The sequence below is a fragment of the Cyprinodon tularosa genome, unplaced genomic scaffold (assembly GCF_016077235.1).
Source record: "Cyprinodon tularosa strain WSP-4 unplaced genomic scaffold, ASM1607723v1 ctg733, whole genome shotgun sequence".
Lineage (NCBI taxonomy): Eukaryota > Metazoa > Chordata > Actinopteri > Cyprinodontiformes > Cyprinodontidae > Cyprinodon > Cyprinodon tularosa.
The window spans coordinates 464,013-488,556 of record NW_024039489.1 but is presented as its reverse complement, the minus strand read 5'-3'; the positions used below and the strand labels follow the sequence as shown (position 1 = coordinate 488,556).

Here is a 24,544-nt window from a genome sequence, read left to right as displayed (position 1 = left end):
GAAAAAGGGGTCCCTATGTCCTCCAGCAGTCTAAGCATATAGCAGCATAACTATAGAGATAGCTCAGGATAACCTGAGCCACTCTAACTATAAGCTTTATCAAAAAGGAAAGTTTTAAGCCTAGCCTTAAAAGTAAACCTGCAGATTGAGAGCGAAGTGCTCTGTTAGGAACATAAGGAACAATCAGATCTCTGATATCAGATGGAGCTTGGCCATTTAAGGCTTTATATGTGAGAAGATCTCTGAGTAGCGGTCTCCAACATTAAACCAAGATTGGACTTCCTGTGCTCCAAACATATTGCACATCCATCTCATTCAGTGGTGTTAGGTTCAAATTAAAGTAATGAGTAAATTAGTGTAGAATAATGTTATGGCTGTTGTGTTATTTTGTTTCTTATTTTGTCAATATGCTCGTGTTTGGATACGCATTGCGTGCCCGGTTGCGTGCCGTGTTACGTTTACAGTTTGGAGGTTGCGAGTCACTTGCACCGTTACTTTGGGGATCGTGGGTGAAAGTTTTGGGAACCCCTGAACTAGAGGAGCATAGAAACAAGCAGCTTAACCAAAGTCAGATTAAAAAGAAAACAGCAGCAGCCTGGATTGGATCCCATGTTCCTGACTGATTGCTTCTAGGACTGCTCAGTGGTGCAGTCGGTAGCACTGCTGCCTCGCAGCAAGAAGGTTCCAGGTTCCATTCCCAGTCCAGGATCTTTCTGCATGGAGTTTGCATGTTCTCCTTAAGCATGCTTAGGTTCTCTCCAGGTACTCCGGCTTCCTCCCACTGTCCAAAAACATAAATAACTGGTTTCTTGACATTGACTTTAGGTGTGAGTGTGTGTGTGAATCGTTGTGTGTCTCTGTGTTGCCCTGCAATGGACTGGTGACCTGTCCAGGGGGAACCCCCCCTCTCATCCGTAGACAGCTGGAGATAGGGAACAGCACCCCTCACCACCCCGCTTAAGATAAGCATGATGGAAAATGGATGGATGGATGTTTGCTTCCATTTAGATCTGGGATTCACAAAGCTTGGTTCGTGAGCTGCCACTAGGGGGGGCAAGGGATGCAGAATGCAATGACAGTCTGATAATTACAGTTAGATTAATTTTCTCAGACAAAAAAGAAGTGTAAATAAACATTTACTTTGAAACTACTTCAATTCAAACTGTAACTTTAGTAAATAATTTTGTTGACAGGAACTTGTATTTAATAAGAACAGCTTAGGATGAAGTGTGATGGAAAATTAATGGATGGATGGATGGATGGAGGGATGGATGGATGGTTCCCAACCTTTTTTTTTAGCTTTGCACCCCCCTTCCGGTTCCCGACTGGGTTTATTCACCCCCAAATAATTATTAGACCGTCAATACATCTTTACATCTGGCGCACCCCAGGGGTATCCCTTGTTCATAACATCCGGAATCTGATTTCTATTTAGCTTCTGAGTCCATATTGCTTCAAAGACAATAAATGGAGCAATTGAATGAATTGACATACTTATAAACATACATTCACATATTCAAACATCTTCATTCATACCGTTATTACCTGTCCTACATGACCCAAGCCATCCCATCCACAGAGAACCCATGGCTGTTCACCGGCCTTCTTTACATCCTATTTCTTTTTAAGAAAACCAGTTTGAGAATGAAAAAGCTTCATCCATTGATTTAGGCTTGATCCAGACTTTTAAGCCATTTAGTGAAATCAGAGGTGGAACCAAGTTATTGTTTCTCCAAGTCTCCAGCCTTTATATTCAAGTCTGAGTCGAGTCTCAAGTCAAATAAGTCAGAAAGTTCAAATTTCAAGTCTTTGCAATTATTTTTTGTTTGTTTTTATTTTTGATAGCAAAATGAATTACATGTCAGAGTAAATAATTAAACATGTTTTTTTTATTATCTGCATGTTTTTCTCTTTGCAGTAAAAGCTGGATTAGACCTTCCTGATGTAAACACAGCATGACGCATCGACTAGACTTTTGGTGTCAAACTGTCGACTTGGAAAATCAAAACTCACTCATGCCTGAATATTAAGTCATAAATTGTGTGAATCAAGTCCACCTCATGTGACTTGGGTCCCCATGTTTGACTGAAATGCTCTTTGTTTGCATGTTTGTTTGAGCACATACAATTTAGAAATGGAAGATCTATATCCAGCCATTCAGCAAAGATGCTGCTAAATGGCTGTACATCTTATCTTTGGCATTCGACCAATTAGATGAGCCATTGAATGATAGATTACCTACTGGAAATTAAGTTAGAAAAAAAAAGTTATCAAGTCAAGAAAAAAAGATAAAAATCTAATTGAAAAGTTATAAAGTTAATAAGCCTAGTTAACAATTATATTTATGTTTATAAACTAAAAAATGTCAGTGCCAGTATCAGCATTAATGCCTCTAAGGTTATGTTGGACCAAAAAAATGTGTTTCTTTCAATATGAGCGTTTTTCACAAATTTCTTATAGAATCACTTTTGTTGTTTTTCTTAATATATCAGGGGAAGTTGGCGTTTCTATCACATTGACAATTTTTACCATCAAAACATCCATATTTTTAGAATATAACAAAGGTAATTAAGTCTCGGATTCCAATAAAACTATTGGTTTGAAATTTAGATTTTCAAAGGATTTCACTGAGTGCTCTATAAAGGGTTAAGACTTTGTCAAAGTGGAAAATAAAAGTTGATCTTCTCTCCTGAAGCACTTTCGAAAATACCGATCTCTAATTTTTATCCAACCTCTAAAAGCTTCTCCTTTTTCCTTTAATGAAGCGTCTCAATTAAAGAAAATGACGACTCGACAGGAGTAAATTAGTTCAAATGAATGTTTAATTATTCACAACAAAAAGAGATAAGATTTTAAACAATCTACATATTTTTCTCTTGTAATCAGAAGATGAAATAGGTCCATCTTGATGTCATTACCCTCAGAATAATAGAAATTTCCAGCCAATCTAATAAATTTTTTTGTGCTTCTTCTAAAACACTAGAATCACTATCACCATCAGCCCACTTGGTCCTGCAGATGACCTTCGCTCAGCAGGAGGATATGAAAGCAAACCGCTGTCCACTAGGTGAAGAGGCCCAGAGGAAACCACGGCGCTCTGCCTGGGGAGGAAACCATGGCGCTCTGCCTGGGGAGGAAACGGTCAGACTGGACGCAATCCGCATGAGTGCAGGTCAACCGTACTTCACCTGCCTCCATCACTGATTGCTTGATGGGGGATCTTTTCAGCTCGCCATTGATGTCGGACCGCAGCAGGTTGTAACTGAGTTTGATCCGTTTCGGTGAAACATCACGACTTAAAAACCTTATATTAAAGGACAGGCAGCTGCTTTGATCAGAGTTAACCCTTCATGACCACTGGGACTGGGAGGGCGGTCTTTCTCAGCACGGTCTCTCTGTGCTTTTGATGCTCTTAGCTGACCTTTAACCCCCCCACCATGGTTCATGTAGTTCAAACAGAAAAGTGCTGATGATCCTTAGGCCCGCCCTGTTGGATGGATGAACGTTCAGCTGGTGAAGGCCAAAGTAACGTCCTCTTGAAAGCAGCAGAACTGCTTCCTGTTCACTGATGCTGGGCTGATCAGAAACCAAACCAATCAACTGATAACCCATCACCTTTGACCCTGGATCCCTCCAGGATCCCACAGCCCAGTCTGACCACACCTTCCTGCTCATCACGACGCAAACCAATCAGTGACGTCAGTCAGCACTGCTGCTCTGGAAACCCACAGATCTGCAATTTACAAACGCTTCTGAAACCTTTATTTAATGACTAACCTGTTTAAAAATAAACCTATTTGCAAACAAACTGTGTATTTTAATGAAAGGCTGAAAATGTAGATGTGATTCAGTCTGAAATGGTAGCAAACTATTTCAGGAGGAGTCTGACTTCAATCCTGTTTGATGCATAAACCATCTGCTTAGAGGAAGCAGATCATTGGTGGTGATCAGCAGGCATCCAGCAGGTTTAGAGCAGCTGAAAGCTACTGAGAGAGAAAAACATCAATTAAACCTGGATGATAAAGGAAAGTAGTTCTTATTATCATTCGCTGGTAAAAGCCGACCAGGAAAATCACTGACCTTTGACCCCGACCTGCAGCATGTTAAACCGACCTGTTAGGGTTCTGTTTAGAGGACATGGACATCCTGAGTGCTTCACACTGTCCATTCACTAGGAGAGCCCCCCAACCCCAACCCCCCCACCCCCCCCCACTGCTGGGGCAGGGAGCCGCCATCTTTACCAAACAAACATATTCAGCTTTAATTGTTAATCTTTTTCCTTCCAGTCCTATTATTTGGATAGACGGTGTTACACAGGAACACATGCTGTATTTATTACTGATGTTTTATGGGATGTTTTCAGATCCGGACATCTACCGTCAGTTCAAGCTTTTTTTCATTTTAGGAAACTGTTCTTCATTTGCTTGATCTTCAATAAGAACAAAAAAAAAAGCTCAAACCAGAAGTTTAGGAGCAAACGACTTAAACTCCTCATTAACCTCTGGTTGGGACCAACTTGCGGCGCCCGACTCCTGCAGGTCGCTACTCTGGTTGACCTCCAGGCTGGATCTAAGGGAACCTGATCATCCAAACAGCCCAGGAGCTTAGAACCCCCACAGCTCCCATCATCAGCACCACCATCAGCTGAATCACTGGAACAGATTCAGAGCTAAATTCCCTCCCAACACTGGAAAGAAATGTCTCCAGTTTTCTTAGTTCAGTGGTTCCTGATGGACCCGAACAGATAAGAGCACCAAGTTTTAGAGACACGTCCCCGTTTCTGAATAAATGGTGAAGCTCAGCGCTACGTAGAACCACATCCTAGCATCTCCTTCAGCTGCAGTTGGGAGCTGGTAGGAGCTTCCAAGGCAGGATGTCCCGGTATTTATCTAAAACAGTTCATTTTCTCACACAGAGTGGATTTTAGATGTTGCCTATAAATCAGTAGAGTTGGTGTGATGCACAGATTATAGGTTCTGATCATTTCCAGATTAACAGGAACCATGTCTGACCACAGGAACCCAACCAGCTCCGACCAGTGAAGCTTCCATCTAGGCCTCCATAATGTGGTCAGCTTAGGTTGCTTTAAACGAGGCTTAACTTAAACACAACAACGACAGAGAATGATTCCCTCAGTGGAGAAAAAGAAGAAAACAAAGATGGATTGTAGCTCAGAGCTGATGGAAAATAAGTTAACTAAGTTTTCTTTGGTTTCCACCAACAGAACGAAGCTCCATCTGAACACCAGCTATTGCATGAAGGCCTTCGCCTGCTGCTGGGGAGCCAATCAGACGGCAGGACGACTCCGAGCTGCATTGAAATGGAGAAAATAAGGAAAACAGAGACGCTTTGCTTCAGGTTCCTCCTCCGTCTGCTTTAGTTTCCTCGGTGACAGAAGTGAAACATCCAGGTGGAGCGGACAGTCGTGAGGATCACATTGTTCTTAGTGTTACGACAGAACATCACTTCAACAGGGGGGGATGAGGGGGGAGACGGTGAGGGAGAGGAGCGCCTCAACACCTCAAAGCAATGAAACGACCTGAGACTAGTGTGGGGGGGGCATGCTTCAGACTGATTTAATGAAATAGTGCAACAAAGTCAAGTAAAGCAAGAGACCTCTGGAGTGGATTGTGGAGGAAGCAGCGTAGAGGAAAAGAAAAAACCTCAGGGAGGGCGGGGGGGATGGGGTGGCAGTGGGGGCGGGGTTTCAGGAGTACGGCTGGGGAACGCCGTAGCCCGCCCTGTAGATGGGCTTCCCTGGTGGAGACTGAGGAGAGGAAAACGCCGGCCCGGCTGGGTAGCTGTAGCCGCCGTAGCTGTAGGAGGCTGGGTAGGGGGCGGGGCCACTGGGGGGGTGGCTGGGGGTGTACTGACCAAACGCTGAGCCAGGGTGTGGAGCTGGGAACGGGTGCTGGGTCGGGTAGGGGCAGGCGACGGAGGAGGGAGGCCCGAACGCAGGTCTGGGCCCAGAGTAGCCTGCAGCCGGGTACGGACTGAACTGTGATGGAGGAGTGTTTGGGATCGGCCCTGCTGCCGCCGCCGCCGCCGCCACAGGGGGACGGTTAGGAGGGGAGGCGGGGTACGGGCTGTATGGAAGCCCAGGGGCTCCCACCGCAGACGAGGAGGCGGACTGAGAGGAGTTCGGGTAGCTGGAGGACTGAGGGTTGGAGTTTGGCTGCTGTGGATTCGTGGCGGTGGCCGTCGTGGTGGGCAGGTTCCAGGAGGAGGGCGTGGCGGCGGGGTTAGGGGCGACGCCTGCTGATGAACTCATGGCAGTGGGATTGCTCTTGTCCCTCCGTCGCAGGATCTCTTGGAGTTTCTCCATCTGCACCCGTCTCTTGTGAGCGAGGGAGCGCAGGAGGAGGAAGCGCTCAAAGAAGGACTCCAAAGACAGAGATCCTTCCAGGAACTCGTCCGCCAGAACCTGCAAACACACAGAGATCAGCGTGAGAGGATGATGGACAGAACCCACCCAACATCAGACCTGTGGAGGCCTGGAGATCCACATCTGCAGGAGGTTTCTTCCTGTTGAAAGGGAGTTTTTCCTCTCCACTGTCGCTACAAGCATGCTTAGCGTGAGGGATTGCTGAAGAGTCAATGAGTCGATGCAATCAGCTGGTTTTCCTTAGATAGAAAACTTTGAATCAATCTGACTGGATGATCCAGTGAACTGTAAAGTGCCTTGAGATGACATGATGCGAATTGGCACTATAGAAATAAACTGAATAGAATAGAATCTGGTGTCTAACTGGGATTCTATCAGGCCCAGTCTTTCAGAACCATCCTGCGACATCTGGATCCTCATCTGTCCAACACACCTCATCTAGAACTGGAGCTCCTCTTCCCTTCATTGCTCCCCTTCCTCAGAAGGAGGAGGAGGACTAATGGCCAGATACAGTGGGTACGGAAAGTTTTCACACCCCTTTAAATTTTTCACTCCTTGTTTCATTGCAGTCATTTGCTAAAATCAAAACAGTTCCTTTTATATCTGATTAATGAGCACTCAGCACCCCATCTTGACAGAAATACAAAAATTTATAATTTTTTACAGATTTATAAAAATTAAAAAAAAAACTGAAATATCAAATGGTCATAAGTATTCAGACCCTTTGCTGTGACACTCAATTTAGCCCAATTTGAAGGACGGCTCCGATGTATCCTCGCTATCCTTGGTTTACCCAGGATTCATTGGGAGACCAAGTAAGCCGGCTGCTCCGTAATCAGAGGAAAAGGTACTTGGTGCCTAACAGTGGTAAATATTGGAAGTTCAGTTTAATAAAAAATAAGTTTGAATAGTTCCATGAACTATAGTTTTAATGGTTATTGAGTCAGATATGTGGGGGTAATGTTTGGTTTATCTAATCTGTTACTGAGTAAATGAGGTTGGCTGTAATTTACTGACAGATTCTAATATATCTGCAGTGTTGGGACTATAAATCTGATAGGATTTTAATTTTTTTATTACCGTTTTACACAATTTGCTTAACTTATTATTTTTGTTGTTGAATATAATAGATTTTGCATATATACTTTTATATATACATTAGGATTGACTTATATATTTCTACCCCTTTTATAGAATATAAAATCCCTTTATTGTCCCGCAATGGGCAAATTTACAGCAGCAGAAAGATTATTGAAAATGGTTTCACAAATGTGGACCTTAGAAAAATGTATAGGAATAACATAATAGTGAAGAGTTAAAATATAAACAATACAATTCTGTAAGTGTTTTAACGATTCAAAACTGTTCAACTGGATAATAAATAACAGATATGCAGCTATGGACATTTTTACAGTGATGGATATTTGAAAATAGCAGCAACATCAGAAATGTGCAGAATGACAGCAGCAGGTTATTTAACTGACTAAGGTTTCTATCATTACATTTGCTTTAATTTGTTCATGCTCCCGGTGAACACATGAGTGTAATCTTTGTTCACTTTGCAATAAAAAAAATAAATAAATAAAAATAAACCGTTTTGAAAGTTCGCTATTCATTGTTTTCCTGCTTTGTGTGTCATCTGTTGCGGTTGCTAAGCGACAGAGTGTACGGCGGTACAATCTGCAGAAGGGTAGACCTGTTTGAAGTCACAGCCGAAACTCTTCCAGTCTCCGTATTTTCACTGACTTCGAAGGATCCAGTCTAGGTAGACCGCGTCCTTGGAAGATGCAGGCCATGAATCCAGGGTTGACCCCCCCACCCCCTATCATTAACAGACAGGGTATGTTGCTCTGACATACTGCCAGAATATTTACCTTGGTTTCAATGAGATGGACGCTAAGGCAGATATAGCTCTCTGTTCTTAGGGCTAGCTGAGGTGGTTAAATAGGCCTTTAGGTGAGAACTGAAGGAGTTTATCAGAGTTTATATTTACTAACAGAAACACAGAAAGTTCATTCTGCTTCCTGTTTGCCATTAGTGGAAATAAACTGGAACTCCACTCAGATTCTGCGTTGAGCTTTTTCCACTTAAGGCAGCTAGCAAAAGTAAAACCCATTCTTTCCAGACAGCATTTCGAAACAGTGATCCATGCATTTGTGACCACACGGCTGGTTAGTGTAACTCACTTTATACAGGGGTCAGTGATTTGTATATTTCCCAACTTCAGAGGGTTCAAAATGCTGCTGCACGTCTTTTAACAGGTACACGAAAATTCCACCACATTTCCCCTGTTTTAGCTTCCTTACACTGGCTGCCAGTACATTTTAGGATTGATTTTAAAATTCTTTTATTTGTTTTTAAAACTCTTAATGGCCTTGCTCCTTCTTATCTGTCTGAGCTGTTACATTCTTATACACCCTCCCGTTCCCTCAGGTCAGCTGATCAGTTGCTTCTGAGGGTCCCAAAGACAAAATGCAGCTCAGAGGAGACCGTGCTTTTTCTGTGGCAGCTCCTAAGCTGTAGACCGATCTGCCTCTGAGCAGAAGACAGGCCTCTTCTCTTGCTGTTTTTAAGTCCCTTCTTAAGACTTATCTTTTTCCTTGGCTTTTGGCACAATTTGAGAGGTTTTACTTTGTTTTATTTTTTTGTATACTAATATGTATTTTACACTCGTTTTTTCTCTATTTTATAATTTTATTGTATTTTATGATTGTGTACAGCACTTTGTATGAAGGACCAACTCTGCCATATTTAAAAATAAATACAGAAATAAATAAATGCTTAATAAATGTAATTACTTATATTTTTAAGTTTTTATTTATGTGCATGTTATTATATTTTTGTCTGTTTTATTCTTCCTTTGTATTTTTTTACCTTAGTTATTTCTTCGCCGCTGTTTATTTCTCTCTGCCTTTTTTACATTTCTGTATGCATTTCTATCTCATTATGCAAATGAGGAGGGGGTGTGTCCTAGAGAGTCAACTTCTGCTCATTGGTTGGCTTGGCTGTCCATCTTCTTAACTCACAGAGCTCAGAGTACTAAGTTAAATGTTCTCTTTTCTGTTGCTGTTATTCAATAAAAGTACGTTTTAAGATCATTTGAGGCGAGAACCTTATACTTTTAAGCATCACCATATGGCCCATTCACAGATTTAATGCGTAATTTAAAAGAAAATGTGACGAACTTGAGAGGACCGTGGCAACCAGCGGAGCTCCGAAGCTGACGGCAGCCAGGTCCGACCACAGCCCATCTGCAGCGGCCCTCTCTCGGCATAACTGTGTGTGAAGCGTGTTGGTTAGCATTTTACTACATCGGTCGAATCTACAGGAGGAGAGTCTGATGTCGAGTCTGAAGTCATTAGAACTTGAGTAGGGACTTTGCCAAACTTTGCCAAATACAACAAAAAATCGCCATCATAGCCTGGCTATAGACCTGGCTGCCGTCAGCTTCGGAGCTCCGCTGGTTGCCACGGTCCTCTCAAGTTTGTCACATTTTCTTTTAAATTACGCATTAAATCTGTGAATGGGCCATATGGTGATGCTTAAAAGTATAAGGTTCTCGCCTCAAATGATCTTAAAACGTACTTTTATTGAACAACAGCAACAGAAAAGAGAACATTTAACTTAGTACTCTGAGCTCTGTGAGTTAAGAAGATGGACAGCCAAGCCAACCAATGAGCAGAAGTTGACTCTCTAGGACACACCCCCTCCTCATTTGCATAATGAGATAGAAATGCATAGAGAAATGTAAAAAGGGCAGAGAGAAATGTAAAAAGGGCAGAGAGAAATGTAAAAAGGCAGAGAGAAATAAACAGCGGCGAAGAAATAACTAAGGTAAAAAAATACAAAGGAAGAATAAAACAGACAAAAATATAATAACATGCACATAAATAAATACTTAAAAATATAAGTTATTAAAAAATAAAGTTGAAGATTATAAAGGACAGAAAAATAAATAAGGTAAATATTACAAAGGCAAATAAATAAAGAAGCTAATTAAGAGTTATATACATTTATGTCTCACTTTTTTGTTGGCAATTAATTGTATGCTTATACATTTATTGAGCATTTATTTATTTCTGTATTTATTTTTAAATATGGCAGAGTTGGTCCTTCTTACACTTTGGTCCTGTCCGGTGCATAAAGTGCTTCATAAATAAAGTTGGTATGGTATGGTATACTGTCTGAAAGAATACTGACACCTGCTGGACATTTAAAGACACTACAGGTAGCTGATTGGACTACCATAAACTGAATTGATTTGATGACCTAGAACAGGGGTGGGCAAGTCCCGTTCCTGAGGGTCGGTCTCCTGCAACCTTTAGATGTGCCTTTGGTTAAACACGCCTGAATCAAATAATTAGATGATTGAGAGGACTCTGAAGGAACTGACTGAATACATAGATAATTCAGCCATTTCATTCAGGTGTGTTGAAACCAAGGATGGCTGTAAAAGTTGCAGGATACTGGCCCCCAGGAACTGGAATTGCCCACCTCTGACCTAGAACAATGATATCATTGAAGTTATTTCAGGTTACATTGTATTATTTCATATCCATGTTTAAATTGAAAATATCTGATATTTTTTGATGCAATCAAATAATGAAAATATATTAAAAGGAAAATGTAGGGGAAAATGTGAATGACGATGCTTGTGGACTAGGACTTTAAATCGTACTTTTAAAACAGTAAATAAACTAAGAATCAATTTAAAATTAACTTTAATTCGGATAAGGTGAGTGATAACTGAGAGGAAGAGCATAACAGAACGAGATAATGAAAATTAAAACAAAATGGCTGAAACGTTCCTATTCCTTTTAAGACTACTCCAAATTTCTGGATCATTTTAATAAAAAACAACAAAACATGAGGCTTTTTTTTAGCAGATGCATCATGTTGACAGATACGTTTTTATACACTTTTAAGTGAGTCAGTCAGTTAGAAACAACTCCCTGACCGGTCACATGACTTTCTGGAAACGACAGTGTTTAGCTCTATGGGCTCCATGCATGCACCCACGCATCGAGGTTAATGGACCCTTCACTGATATATATACACTACAAAAACTTTTAATCTAAGTTAGCAAATTTTCCTTAAAATAAGTTAGTTTTTCTTGAATTGAGAGACATTTTGCCAACAAGAACCTTTGCATTTAAAATAAGAAACAACTGCATTGTCTTATTTCAACTGCATGTTAGATGATTTTAAGGCTAAAAATACTCCTTCTATTGGCAGATAATCCTATTGAACTAATCAACATAAGGGGAAATACACCTATTTTAAAATGTATTTTTACTCATTTTAAAACTATTTTTGCAGTGTACAGCTTAAAAAAAATCTTCATTTCGATTTTATCCACCAGAACTATTTGCTAATCCTCACAATAACAAACTGAAGAACTATTATTTGAAGTCAGATGGAGGTTTATCAGGAAATTATCCCAGCCTTTGATGGAGCACCATCTGCACACCACTCATGGGATTATGTCCATAAACTGGACACACCCTGATCGTTCCGCCCTGGCATGTTTAGGACCTCAGAAATAAATCTAACCAGAGTTTGGTTCAGGCGGTGTCTGGGCCACCAAAGGACCTTCACACACTGCTCCCTAGGCCAGAGCTTTGCTTCCTGTGCCATGAGCTACAGGCTGTAGCCCAGCTGAAAACCAAACCGTATTAAGCTTGGATCATGTAACCGTACCGAGCTCGGTTCTTACAACCGTTTACACACCGCGCTAGCAAGGTTCCTCGCCTCCTAGTGCCGATCTATGGTACTACTGTTCTCTATAAGGAAACGAGCAAACCAACAGGGCGGCGCTCTCAACATTCAGGAAGTTTGTGGAGAATCAGGCAAAGAATACAGCCTTTGGTGAATTTACTGGACAAATGACAAACGATAGTCTAATCAGGGCTTACAGACGCAGGAGAAAAATAACTGACACTGAGTTTCATCACACTGCTAAGCAGAATCATCCTTTAAAATTATGTGTCACGTTAGAGAAGCTAGGATTTTTATGAATGTCTGAAATTTCCTGATTACACTTATCTGAGCCAGAACCAGGCCGAGATCTACTGAAGAACTATTAGCATGTTAGCGTAGTTCGGTTGTGTCTGGCGCAGCCTGGGTCACTTTTGCGTGCCGTTTACACTCAACAGTTACCTCAGTTACCGTGCTCGGACCGATCTCAGCACGGTTTCAAAAGGGAAGTGGAAATGGGGCTATAGCCTGGGGTCTGGAGTATTTTGGGACAACCATCATCTCCTTCACCAAGCAGACCGACACCACTATGCTGTACAGCAGAGGTCACGGATGCTGGCTAATCCAGAACCAACCTGATTTAAAACCTAAATTACTGCATGTTTTCCAACGACAGTGTCTAAATTCACTTGCGCCGCTTCTCCTGTTAATACGGTAAAGCCCACCGGAGCGTCTAGCACCAGGCTACACGTTATCCAAATGATCCAATGAGCTGCTGTCAGTCTGGGTTGCTGCTGCTGCTACTTTTAGACACAGCAGGCAAACCTGTGGCAAGCCGGGCGATGGGGAAGAAGGAGAAGACGATGAGAAAAAGAGAGCAGAGAAAGTGTGGACTGCTGGAAGAACTGTGGTGAACTGGTGAAAGAAAAGTGAAATGGTGCTCAAAGATGACCCTGCACATTTAGAGGATGTTTGGCTCAACCTGCTGCTGTGAAGCAGGATTCTCCACCATTAAAAGAATCAGAAATAAATCTGGATCCAGGCTCAGAATGAGCTCCTTGATATGTGCTTGAGAATGGCTTAGTCTCCATTTAAACCCAGGTTTAAAGCCTTGCAGGGCAGCCTAAAGCCCACTGCCAACATTAAGACAGAAAAAAGAAAGAAAAAGAATAACAAACAGTCAGTTCAGGTGTTTTATATATAAAGTGAGTCAGGAAATTGTTGGAACAATGGAAAGGTGTTGTATAAAATCTGTGAATCAAGAAATTTTTTATATACCAAACTGAACGTTTGTTGTTCTCTACTTCAAAAACACTTTAGATTTTAAAATGGAAAAGTTTTCTATTTTTTATTTTTATTTTTTATAATTATTATTATTTTTTTTTTTTTAATTACTGTATAACATGGATGCATAAACACTTCATTTTATTTCAGTGTTAAATTCTGTTAAAAGTAACAGATTATAATTAAAAATGTCTCCGGACCTTTACCAATTAATGATTTTCTTTATTCGGACCCCGCTGATTTTTAATTGGTTACCCCTGATCTACAGTGTTTCAGCCATGGGATGAGGAGCTGATGCTTAGAGCTACCATCATGTTAGTAAAAGTTGTATCTGCATTTAGCTAGACATGTGTCAGACAGGTGGTGAACACTGACCTCGGACTCAGACTCGGTTTTTTCACTTTCTGTCTGTAGTCTGGAGAAGAAGGCCTCTGGAGAGACCTGACCCACCATCCCGTCTGTGTGGACAGATAGAAAAACAAGATACATTAAGGACAAACAGTGGCACACAAAGAGCATCGGCGCCTCAGCAGGGAACAGGACTAACTGGTTGTTATCTGGATGGTTTGTTCAGAATAATGAGACATGCAGCATATCAGACAGAGACCAGAGGAAGAGCAGAAAGCTGAGGGCAGGCTGCTCAAAGTGAAGGACCCCCCACCTCTCTGGGAGCAGTGCTGTCTGTAGGTTTCCCTGACGGCCTCTAGCTGAGAGTATCTGGCCACCAGCGCCTCCTTCAGAGACTCCAAACGAGGTTTCATGTCCAGGTTTTGCTCCGCCAGGCTGCGGTTGGAGGCAAGCGCCATCTCTCGCTCCAGCTGGATATTCTGAATCTGAGGAAGGACACAAAGGTTACAGATGAGAAATTTTCTCCATAAATTTTAGGTTGCATGCAGAAAAAATATAAATATTTAGCATTTAAGATTCTGTCTGTCAATGTGCTCTATACATAACTCCTAGTTTTAGTTTCACCTGCTTTTATTCTGTAAAAAAAAAGCTTTAAAGAACCTTCTACTATCTGATTAACAGCTTAACCGATAAAATTATCACCAGATTAATCAATTAGATAACTAATCGTTAGTTGCAGCACTAGACTCGTCTCTTTGGGACGTCAGGTTTTCCCTCCACTGTCATCTGTGCTTATAAATAGGTATACAAAGAGATTCCATACACTTAGTCAGGCAGAAAACACCCTGCAGCGTCAATACTTCCTCCTTTGTTCTATAGTCTTCATCATATCTCAACCTGTTCAGTCTAACAAGAAAAGCAAACACTTCAATGTGCTTCAAGGAATTTCCTGAATCTTGATCTGAGTCAGAAAGTAAAACAATCTGATAGCTCAATAAGTATTGTGACGTCATTTTAGGGGCCAAATCTCAATCAAATCAAAGTATTTTATTATTTTTCGATTCATTTGTGAAGTGGAAGCTTTACTAAAAAGGCAGAGTGACTAACTACCATCAGGATTTATCCAAACACAATCAGTTTGTGTATAATCTGTTCTTAGAGTAAACAGGCTGCTCTATAAAAGCCTCAGAGGTTCTTTACAGACATGATCCCAAACTTTAAATTCCTCCCCGACATCTGTTCAACCCATCTGAGCATGGAAAGAGGACGGCACACCTGCAAACCTACAGAGGCCCAGATATTAAACCAACAGATACTAAAACCACAAAGGAGCTGCAGTAAAGGTCCTCAGGAGTGAGGAGTTTTATGAGTTCAGGGTTTTAGCATAAAGTGGCGAGAATAAAAGCTCAATTCTGAATAGATAGGACCAAAACTGAGCTGTCTTGCCTCATACTGGTAAATCACCCAAAGTGAAACATGGGAGCAGGAGCATCATGATGTGGGGCTACTATTCTTTATAACAGTCAGAGAACCAAGAGCTGGCTGGAGGAAAATATAGGAGAGAAACCTAAACCGGAGGCAGCAGAGGACTGGAACTAAGGTTCACCTTCCAGCAGGACAGCGACCCTGATCAGAACCCCTTCATTTAAAGCCATCTGCATGGATTAGGATGCAGATGGCGTTGCCTTTGGCAACCCAATAAATCCACTGTTTACAGACTCTCTCATCATATTTCAGCATCTGTAATCCAATCTCAGTGCAGTTTTAAGAAACATAAGAATAATCTGTCAGTGTGGTGAAAGAGGCTTCTACAAAGAGCTGATTTATTCCACATAGGGCTGCATTAAACACCATTAAAACATGACAGAATATTTATAACAATTATAGAACCTGGACAATGAGCAGCCTGTGCAGCTACTGCACAAAGATTCACTATTTCCATTTAATTAACAAGGTGGATCTTTTCTCCTCCAGCTGACATCATTGGCTTTGGAAAAGGAAAAGTTGGCGTGTTTTCCTAATGAACCAACCTTCTCTCTACCTCAAACATGGAGTCTGTTTCAGTATCAGGGATTCATCACAGCTAAGCTATGGTTCTTAATGCAAACTGAAAACGCTACAATCCAGAAGTTGTCTTTTCATTCTGAAAGTAATTTTCCACAATCATAAATGTGTTCTGCCATGTTTTAACCTTTAGAAAAGCCCAAACAGAGGTAAGTGTGACTAAAACACAACATTCATTCTGCATTGGACCCCTCCCTAAAGAAGCAGCACCCAGGAAGCATCCAGGGAGTGAGGGACTGCAGCAGCTTCATGGATTTAAACCAGGGGACCTGCAGCCTTCTCTGAAAGCTCCAAGCTTTAGGCCCCCACCCTGTCTGTCTATGAAAACATGTTTCCATCCGCAGGGCCAGTTTATGACTCCAAACATAAAGCAGTGAGAACGACAGTGTCAGTCATTCACCCAGGTCTGACCGGACAGCCGGAGTCACCATTTCCACCCGTCACAGCAAATAAACGAGCTGTTATTCCAACAACACAGTGAGGAGTTGTTTCTTCCTCGCTCACATGGCTGAGCTGCTCCTCGTCTTTAGGAAAACCTCCGGAGCAGCAAGTTGCAGTCAGAACCACATCTCTCAAGAACCTTCTATGAAATTTTAGAGGAAACTTGGACTCAAGACTGAACATAGTTTACAGCAAAGTTTATAGAAATGGGGAACTGGGGAGGCAACTAATGATCACACCAATAATCATAAATCTGTTAGCAAATTATTAGTTAGAAAGCAGAAGGTTTTTGAAAAGAGCTTTATTTATTTTTTCTTAGCCTGATGTGAGCAAAATGAGACTAAAATGCTCCCACATGATGATTTTTGATTTTTTTTCAATCTCTAATGCAAAATCTGTATATATATGATGTACAGTTTTGGATTAATTCCGGCTCTAAGCAGCTTGTTCTTTTAGTAAATGTTTTAGACTCTGTATAATCTATTCCTAATACAGGTCACAATAGATCTATTACTAAAATAGTTGATGCAGGTCTCAGTAATCTTTTTCAAAAAAATATATATATATTATTATTATTATTTCGGCCCCAAACAGTATATTTAATATACAGCATATAGAACAGGACAGAATGTCTGCAGGTCTGACACAGCAGTGAGGGCTGCTTTACCAAAAATGTACCACTGCTTAAAATGGCCCTCTAGAAGTACTAAAACATTTGGAAATTTTAAGGAAATGTAAAAGAATATCAGCATCTGGATGAAACTTAATTTAGCTAGTTTGGTTTCTAATGACCCAAGTACATGCATTCCATGCCGAGCCCTGCTTTAATGTTCCCTCTTGCCAACACTTTAGTAAAATCCCAAACTTTACCAAAGAAAATGAGAAAACATCAAATAGAAGTCAGGGCTACCAAATAAAATCCAGAATTTCCCTCATCTTTTAACATTATGACTCAGTTTTTAGAAAAAGTAAAAGGTTGAATATTAATACTAAAACTCAATTAACTCCCAAAAAGTTCAATTTAAACAAAGTGCGGATTCTGTGAACAATTTAACCTCTAATTCTGATTTTATTGAGGACAAAGAAAAGCATTTACCTGAAAATGTTATCATTACAGTCTGTTTTTTCCAATTAAGTGTATTATTACATGGTTACATTTTGCCTTCAAAACCGTTAAGCGTGTTTTTTAAAGTTATTTTTGATTATTTCTATTTTTCATGGTTAATTACCTAAGTATATCTAAGAGTCAACCATTAAACAGTTTTACAAATTTACCATAAGTACCATAAGTATTTCTGAACATACATCCCTATCTGGAGATGTTTCAAAACAATGTAAACTAAAGAATCAAAGCTCTTTATTTATATTTTTACCTCATCAGACTCCAGAGCCATAGACTCCACCCTCTCTGGGTTGTCCAGGAGCTCCTGTAGCTCTGATTGGCCCAAATCCTGGAGCTTCTCCATGTGATTGGCTACGATAACTGTCCGTCAAACAATAATACAGGAAGTAAAACGGGATTAAACCACATCTTGGAAACAGAAAGTGAACACTTGGAGGCCGCACATTAGAAATTAATAATAATTAATGTATCCAAGTATAGCTTGGATTCATTACATTTTTATTGATAAAGACAAAACACGTCATAACACCTCAGTTAATTATTAAATGAAATTGTATTGAAGATGGAACAATAAAACAATCATTTAATTATAGAGTAAAAATAAAGAGTGAACAACCAAATAGCAATTTGTTCTATTAATAACTGGCCAACAGGCGGCAGAGAACAGTATGTACAATACACAGGCAAGTGGCTGAAGGCCAAAGTAATATAATAAAGATTTTCTCCAGAGCAGAAAATGTGTAAATAAAGAGTTCCTTACATATGAGCAGAATAAAGTCGGTGTGACTCTGACTGCTGCTGACATCTAACACCACAGATCTGTTTCCACTGACAAGTGACGCGACACGTCTCCTGGATCTCCGAGCTGCCTTGAAGGCTTCCCGCTAAAGGAAAAACTGACGACGCCGGTGGCTTGTCTGTCTGCGATCGGTATGCTAATTAGCTAGCTACCGCCGATATCCAGCCTCGGCTCAATGCTCCGCGTTTAGCGGGCTGTTGTCAGGGGAGGCTGTGGAAAGGAGAGCCGCGTCAACTTCGAGGGAAGCCCGGTGATCTCCCGACCGAACACGACACCCCGAGCCGAGCCACTCGGTCCGAGGTGGCTGTCTGAACCCTCGCCGGACCGCTAATGTTTAGTTAAACTAAGAAAAACAACGTAGACCGAAAAAGATGCCCGGCAGTTGAATAAATCTGGAGAAAAACAGGAAAGTTCCACTTTGCTCTGATAGGAACTGCTGCCATTTTTGGAATGGGCCATAGCTGGCAGGGGTGTGTTTAAGGAGGAACAATTTTTATCAGGCACGCGTTGTTTAACTAAAATAGTTAACAATTGTGTTAAAATTTAGAATAACGAATATTTGCCGTTACCTCTGAATATAATAATGAAAGCTTGTCGCTGAACTTTAGGGAACCGATAGAAAAACCCCTTTCTTAAAATGGTATGCTCCATACTCAGCTGACACACGAACGGTCGCTGACCAAAGATTCTAACGCATGCGCAGCTCATATTAGACGCTTTAAAAAAAATAAAAAAAAACAATAGAGCATCAGTCACTTTATTCATAGGGGTTTGTTTAAGAGCTATAAAAGCTGCATAAAAGATAAACTACAACTATAAACAACATATAACGGCCTAGTGTAAATTTGCATGCATGTTTATCATTTATTTGTTTGGCAAATCTTTTTTTTGTCCTCTGACTGTTATTAAAGAAGAATTTGTGATCTAAATAAACAGCAGCTACAGGTGGTAAAAATGTCCCAATAATAAACTTAAGTAGCGCTACTCGAATTACTACTACTTTTTTTCCTCCCTTTTCATTTTACACTAGTAAAAGATCATCATCTTACCAAAAATTGCTCCAGTTAGAATAAAAAATAACCCATTTGTACGAAGTTACTTAAGTACTGGATAGATAACTTAATATTCAGGGTGTATTTTATCAGACATTCAAAATATAAAGTTCTGAGCACACTAGGATGTTTCTCAAATCTAAAATAAATTGATTTTACCACTTTAACATCTTACTCTTTGTTTCTTTAATGCTTTCCAGATAAATAAATCCTTACAATGTGGTTACTTTAAGTGTGAAGTACATCCAAAGGTAATATCAAAATTTACATAATCTTTTAATACCGGGGTCTTCAATGTTTTCCAGACCAAGGACCCCCAAACTGATGGCGAGATGGAGCGGTGACCCCCAAATTATATATATTGTATGACATTGTGTTATATTAAACTGGTCCTATAGTCACTCTATTACAGATGGAGTAATGTAATGAAAGTAATCCCTCCCTGGGATTATTAAAGTAGTTCAGATTCTGATTCCTGCTTGATGGGACAGGTGTTGTGAATGAAACGGTGCCCAGCTTGAAAGAGCACCTGTGTGTCGCTAATGTGTGCATTGATGACTGAAAGACATCTTCTGCCTCCATTTATCTGTTTACTACAGTGTGTTAAATTCATGTCAATGTGGATTTAAAGACATTTCAATTAGTGGAAAAATTGCGGGGGGAATATAAAAAAAGTCTAATAAACAAAAACTTTTGTGACCTCCATGCAGTACTTCTGTGGACCTCCTGTTGACGACCTCCGTTTTAATGGTTAAGCAGGTCGATTTTTCTTTAAAAAACGTACATATAAACCAGAAGTCAGCCTGTAACTTAAATCAAGTGTCTGAAAATGTGTCTGTAGCTAAAATCTTACTCCAGTAAAGGTCGAGATAATTAATTAGAATATTACTCCAGTGAAAGTAAAAAGCAGCTTGCAGTGATACTACTACTGAATACTAAAACTGTAAGTATAAAGTTAAATTGTTGCTACCCATCAGTTTTTTAACCTACATGTACGTCTGGTTGAAAAATTTAATCCAAAAGGAAAAATTAATACTGTTTCTATTTCAGTGTCTTTCATTCTATAGCATTTATTTCATTTGTCTTTAGATCTGTTTGTTCAGATATCTTTGCTACTGATCCTGTAGTTCTATGGAGAGTATTTGATCAAATCTTACTGGGAGTTGCTGCATGATGTGAACTAAACACACATGATGGTTGAGTTACATCAGGAGGTGTTTCCTTTGATTGTTATCCTTAGTTAAAAATATTAGTTGATAGTATATCAGTCTTTTAAGGCAGCTTTACTTAAGCCTCTCCTGGTAAGGATTAATTGAATTAAGGCAGATGTTCTGCAATAGATTTACATTTAATCTTCCTCTCTTACCAAAGATTCCAGAAGAAAAAATTGCTAATCAGGTGAGTGAGCATTTCCAGCAAAACATGGATGAGAAGTTGTCATTTAAATCCCATATTTCAAACAGATTTCCCTCTTTTAACCTAGGAAATCTGCCAACATTAGAAATATTGTGTCTAGAAGTGACACTGAAAAACTAATCCAAGCATTTGATGCTTCAAAGATGGTCTATTGTTGGTCTTCACTACATAGACGTTGACAAAATGTAGTTAAAATGTGTTATCTGTGCTAAAACGCTGCAGCTAGAGTTTGGATGAAAATTAACAAGCATCATGAGCTTTGCTGTGAGTTCATAGAAGTAGAAAGGCAGGCAGGTATATAGATTATGCCCATAACTTTGGTAATGATGAAATTTTCAACTTCTCAGTCGTATCCCCCCCACCCCCCCACCACCCCCAAAAAAGTAAAAAACAATCCACTGGACTTTGTTTCCAAGTTTGAAGATGGTTCTCTTCCCATCCAGGAAGCTTTTTCAAGTCAGAATGTCAGAAATAGTGTTTAGTTTGAGGTTTTATACAGCAACCCAACAAAGCCTTGTATTTGTTTTGAAAACATGCAAATTGAAACGGACGAAAGGGTCCATCCTTTGAAACGGGGGTCGTTTTTCTCCTTTTGTTAGCCTGGGATGCCTTATTCCTGTCGAGTATAGCATCGCAGGCTTAAAAAAGACCCCCATTCCAAAGGTGTGGACCCGTTCGTCTGGATGTTCTGTTTTTGTTTAAAAAAAAACAAGCAAGGATTTGTTGGGCTACTGTATAAAACTTGGAACTCAACGCTATTTCTGACATTTTGATTTGAAAAGCTTCCTGGATGGGAAGAGAAACGTCTTCAAACTTGGAAACAAAGTCCAGTGAATTGTTTTTTGACTTTTTTCGAATGACTATGACCTGGATGACTGAGAATCCTCACCAGTATATTTCCCAGTCATATATTTCAGCTGGGACGCCCCAAAAGTCAGAATAATGATTAAAAATGTCAGTGCAACATGATAACGCAAACCTATGTATTCATGATGGATGCTACTCTTATCAACAGTACATTTGTAGCAGTTCTCTATTATGTATATCTCTATTTTTTATCTTTGTGTTTAAACAAAACTCTTTAGGGATTAGGCTTTTTTAATACTTCCAAACCTTAAAGGTATAGTGGAGTATTTTTGCGAATTTTTGAAAATACCCGCCCTCTACACTTGCACATGCACAACCCTGTACTCGATTGGGAACACCTTTTTAAAGATGTGTTAGAGCGTGCACGAGGAGAATTTGACTCATGCACGCTCTTTTTAAAAGTTGCTGTTTGCATCGCTCATACATGCTTACTTTCCAAAATTTGCAATTTTTCCACTATGTCAGACTCACCATTGGTAAGTGAAAACGGGGAGGAGCACGTAGGACCGCCTTATGTAAACAATTCACCAGAATGATTGACAGTTAGGAGGACCACTGATTTAGATGATCCACCCGGAAAAAAGAAAATTCTCTACTATACCTTTAAGCTGTAACCTAAGTACTGTAGAATTTAGATTTCTGTAATCAAAACTACTTCTGAGTTCCTTTTCCTCACCTCTTTCCTCTCAGGATCAGCCCTGGGGAAGCCAAGGAGGGCCGAGTGTCCAGCCTGGTCTGGGGAGAACGTTCAGATGGTTTTTCTTCTCAGCTGTCTGTGTCTTTATTCCTTTGACCCTTCACTGCTCTATAACAATGACCTCTGTTTTAATTCACATCTGGTGTTCTTGTTTCAGTTGTGCCACCGTCTCCAGCAGAACACATAGATGCCACCTGTGGTTCCCTGTTTCTCTCATAAACAGGCTTTTTTTAAGAGCTTTTACAGCTGCTGTCTGTGCTCTCATTCATTTTCTGGACTCCAATACTGTCTCAGAGCTCAAATCATCTTTCACCTTTCTCTCATAGAAAGAACACCTGGATCTATGCGTTTATGCCCTTCTGTCTCTGCTCCACCAGCCTGTCTAAGCTGGTTCTGGTGTTTTTCATTCTGCTGTTGTTCCATATGCTCAGTATGAGGAACTGCTGTAAGGTCACCAACACAATGCAGGCAACTGTCTAGTGTCACCAGCACATCTAGAGTAAAGCAAACTCTGGTGCTTTAAGATAGAAACAGATTCTTACCAATGTAAAATTATCTGGGAAATGAAACACTGAGGCAGAATTAACACTTCCCTAAATCCTTTTTTTCAAACCCAAACCCATGGAACCAAAACTAATGTAATATATTCTATGTTAGAGTAAACTACCTCTAGTGACAATTTAGTTTTTACTGTATATTTTCTTGACCTCCACATGTAACACAATGCAAGGCAGATTGTAGTTGGATCAAGAGAAGAAGCTTGTGTACAAAAAGAATATAAATTTTAGCTTAACTTTATTAATTGAACCCCAGTCGGCCTCGGCAGATGGCCGCTCACACTGAGCCTGGTTCTGCTGGAGGTTTCTTCCTGTTTAAAGGGAGTTTTTCCTCTCCACTGTCGCTACAAGCATGCTTAGTGTGAGGGATTGCTGAAGAGTCAATGAGTCGATGCAATCAACTGGTTTTCCTTAGATAGAAAACCTTGAATCAATTTGACTGTATGATCTGGTTGAACTGTAAAGTGCCTTGAGATGACTTGTGTTGTGAATTTGGCGCTATATAAATAAACTGAATTGAAAATTGAATTAATGTTTGGTGTATTTTTTGGTTAAATATTTCTGTTCTTAAGTCAGTGAGGTTTGGTAATCAGAAAATAAACTTAATAAAACTGTTATTAAAATTATTGGTGCAGCAAAAAATACTCCTAAAAATGCATCTTGTGAAAAGGTTACTAAACTAAATGCAACCTGTTCCGACCACCCTCTGTCTTTCAACCAGAGGTGTAAAGTAAGAACAAATACTTTGTTACCTTAATTAAGTAGAAATGTTGTCTATACTTTACTAGAGTAATTATTCTTTAGACCACTTTTTACTTTTACTCCTTACATTTGTTTTGCAATTATCTCTTTCTACTTTTTGACCCATTTAAGCTCAGTTTCTTTATGGCCCGTTGGTATTAAAAAAAAAATCCAGACCATCATAGGGAGCAGAGCATTCAGCTGCTGTGCCCCCCGTCTCTGGAACTCTCCACCATCCTTACTTAGACACACGGACTCACCTCTCCATTTTAAAATCACAACTAAAGAATTAAAGAATTAAATGTAGAATTAATATTAAAGAGAATTGTCTATTTTCTTTAATATTAATTTCCCCGGGCCAGCCTTTGTATTTTTTTATTGGTTTTTATTCTGTGTTTTGACTTTGTTTCTGCCATTGTGTTTTGATCATTTTGATTGAGTGTCTAGAAAGGCGCCTCTGAAATAAAATGTATTATTATTAATATTAATGTCTTTGTGGTTGGACTCGGTGCTGCCCCAACTTGTTCACAACATACCAAAATAGATAGTTTTTCAAGATGATGCAAATTTAAATGTTACACTGTTGCCATTAGTTATAAAGCTAAGAAAATGAAGTCTAAGGAAGTTATCATCCAGAATTGGAGAAATATTTTCCTTTAATAGGGTAGTGCAGTAAAGCTTAGCCTGGACATTTTTTCCTGCATTAGTTATATTTTTATTCTTTAAGTAGTTTTTTGTCATGGTTCACACAGCAATTAGTCACACCTGTTAGCACCAATCAATATTCACTTCACCTTCCAGCCTTTCTACAACACCTCCCTCAGTTATCTCTTCCCGGCTGGTTCGTGTTCAGTCACTACTAACCCAACACCTTGTCAGTCAGGCTCTGTGCTTCCGTTGGTCCACTGCAGGATCTTTGCCTTCTGCCCAGTGAACTCTTTCGTCTGCTCCTGGGAATTTACAGCAGCTCAGCGACTAAAACCATACTGTCTGTGGTCCTGTGGATTTATTACGGTCTCTGCTTCACCAAGAACTCACTCTGTTGTCCAGCGGATTACTGCAGGGTGTCTCTT

The 24,544-nt window shown here is 40.1% G+C and overlaps 1 protein-coding gene across 1 annotated transcript; it reads right to left on the bottom strand.

The window, feature by feature from the left end:
* Window positions 1–4,270: 4,270 nt before the first annotated feature.
* Window positions 4,271–18,609, bottom strand: vps37c (VPS37C subunit of ESCRT-I). Its single transcript, XM_038269651.1, has 5 exons — window positions 18,103–18,609; window positions 17,593–17,705; window positions 14,028–14,199; window positions 13,742–13,824; window positions 4,271–6,424 (listed from the first exon to the last, which is right to left on the bottom strand). The coding sequence occupies exons 2-5, from the start codon at window positions 17,683–17,685 to the stop codon at window positions 5,708–5,710; spliced, it is 1,065 nt and encodes a 354-aa protein (XP_038125579.1). The 5' UTR covers window positions 17,686–17,705; window positions 18,103–18,609; the 3' UTR covers window positions 4,271–5,707.
* Between the last annotated feature and the right edge of the window lie 5,935 nt (window positions 18,610–24,544).

Excerpts from the sequence above, each read along its gene's own strand:
- vps37c (XM_038269651.1), bottom strand. The coding sequence starts at position 17,685 with ATGGAGAAGCTCCAGGATTTGGGCCAATCAGAGCTACAGGAGCTCCTG. Across the intron at positions 14,200-17,592 it reads TGGCTCTGGAGTCTGATGAG|ATTCAGAATATCCAGCTGGA; the intron begins GTAAAAATATAA and ends GTCCTTCCTCAG. Across the intron at positions 13,825-14,027 it reads ACAGCACTGCTCCCAGAGAG|ACGGGATGGTGGGTCAGGTC; the intron begins GTGGGGGGTCCT and ends CTGTCCACACAG.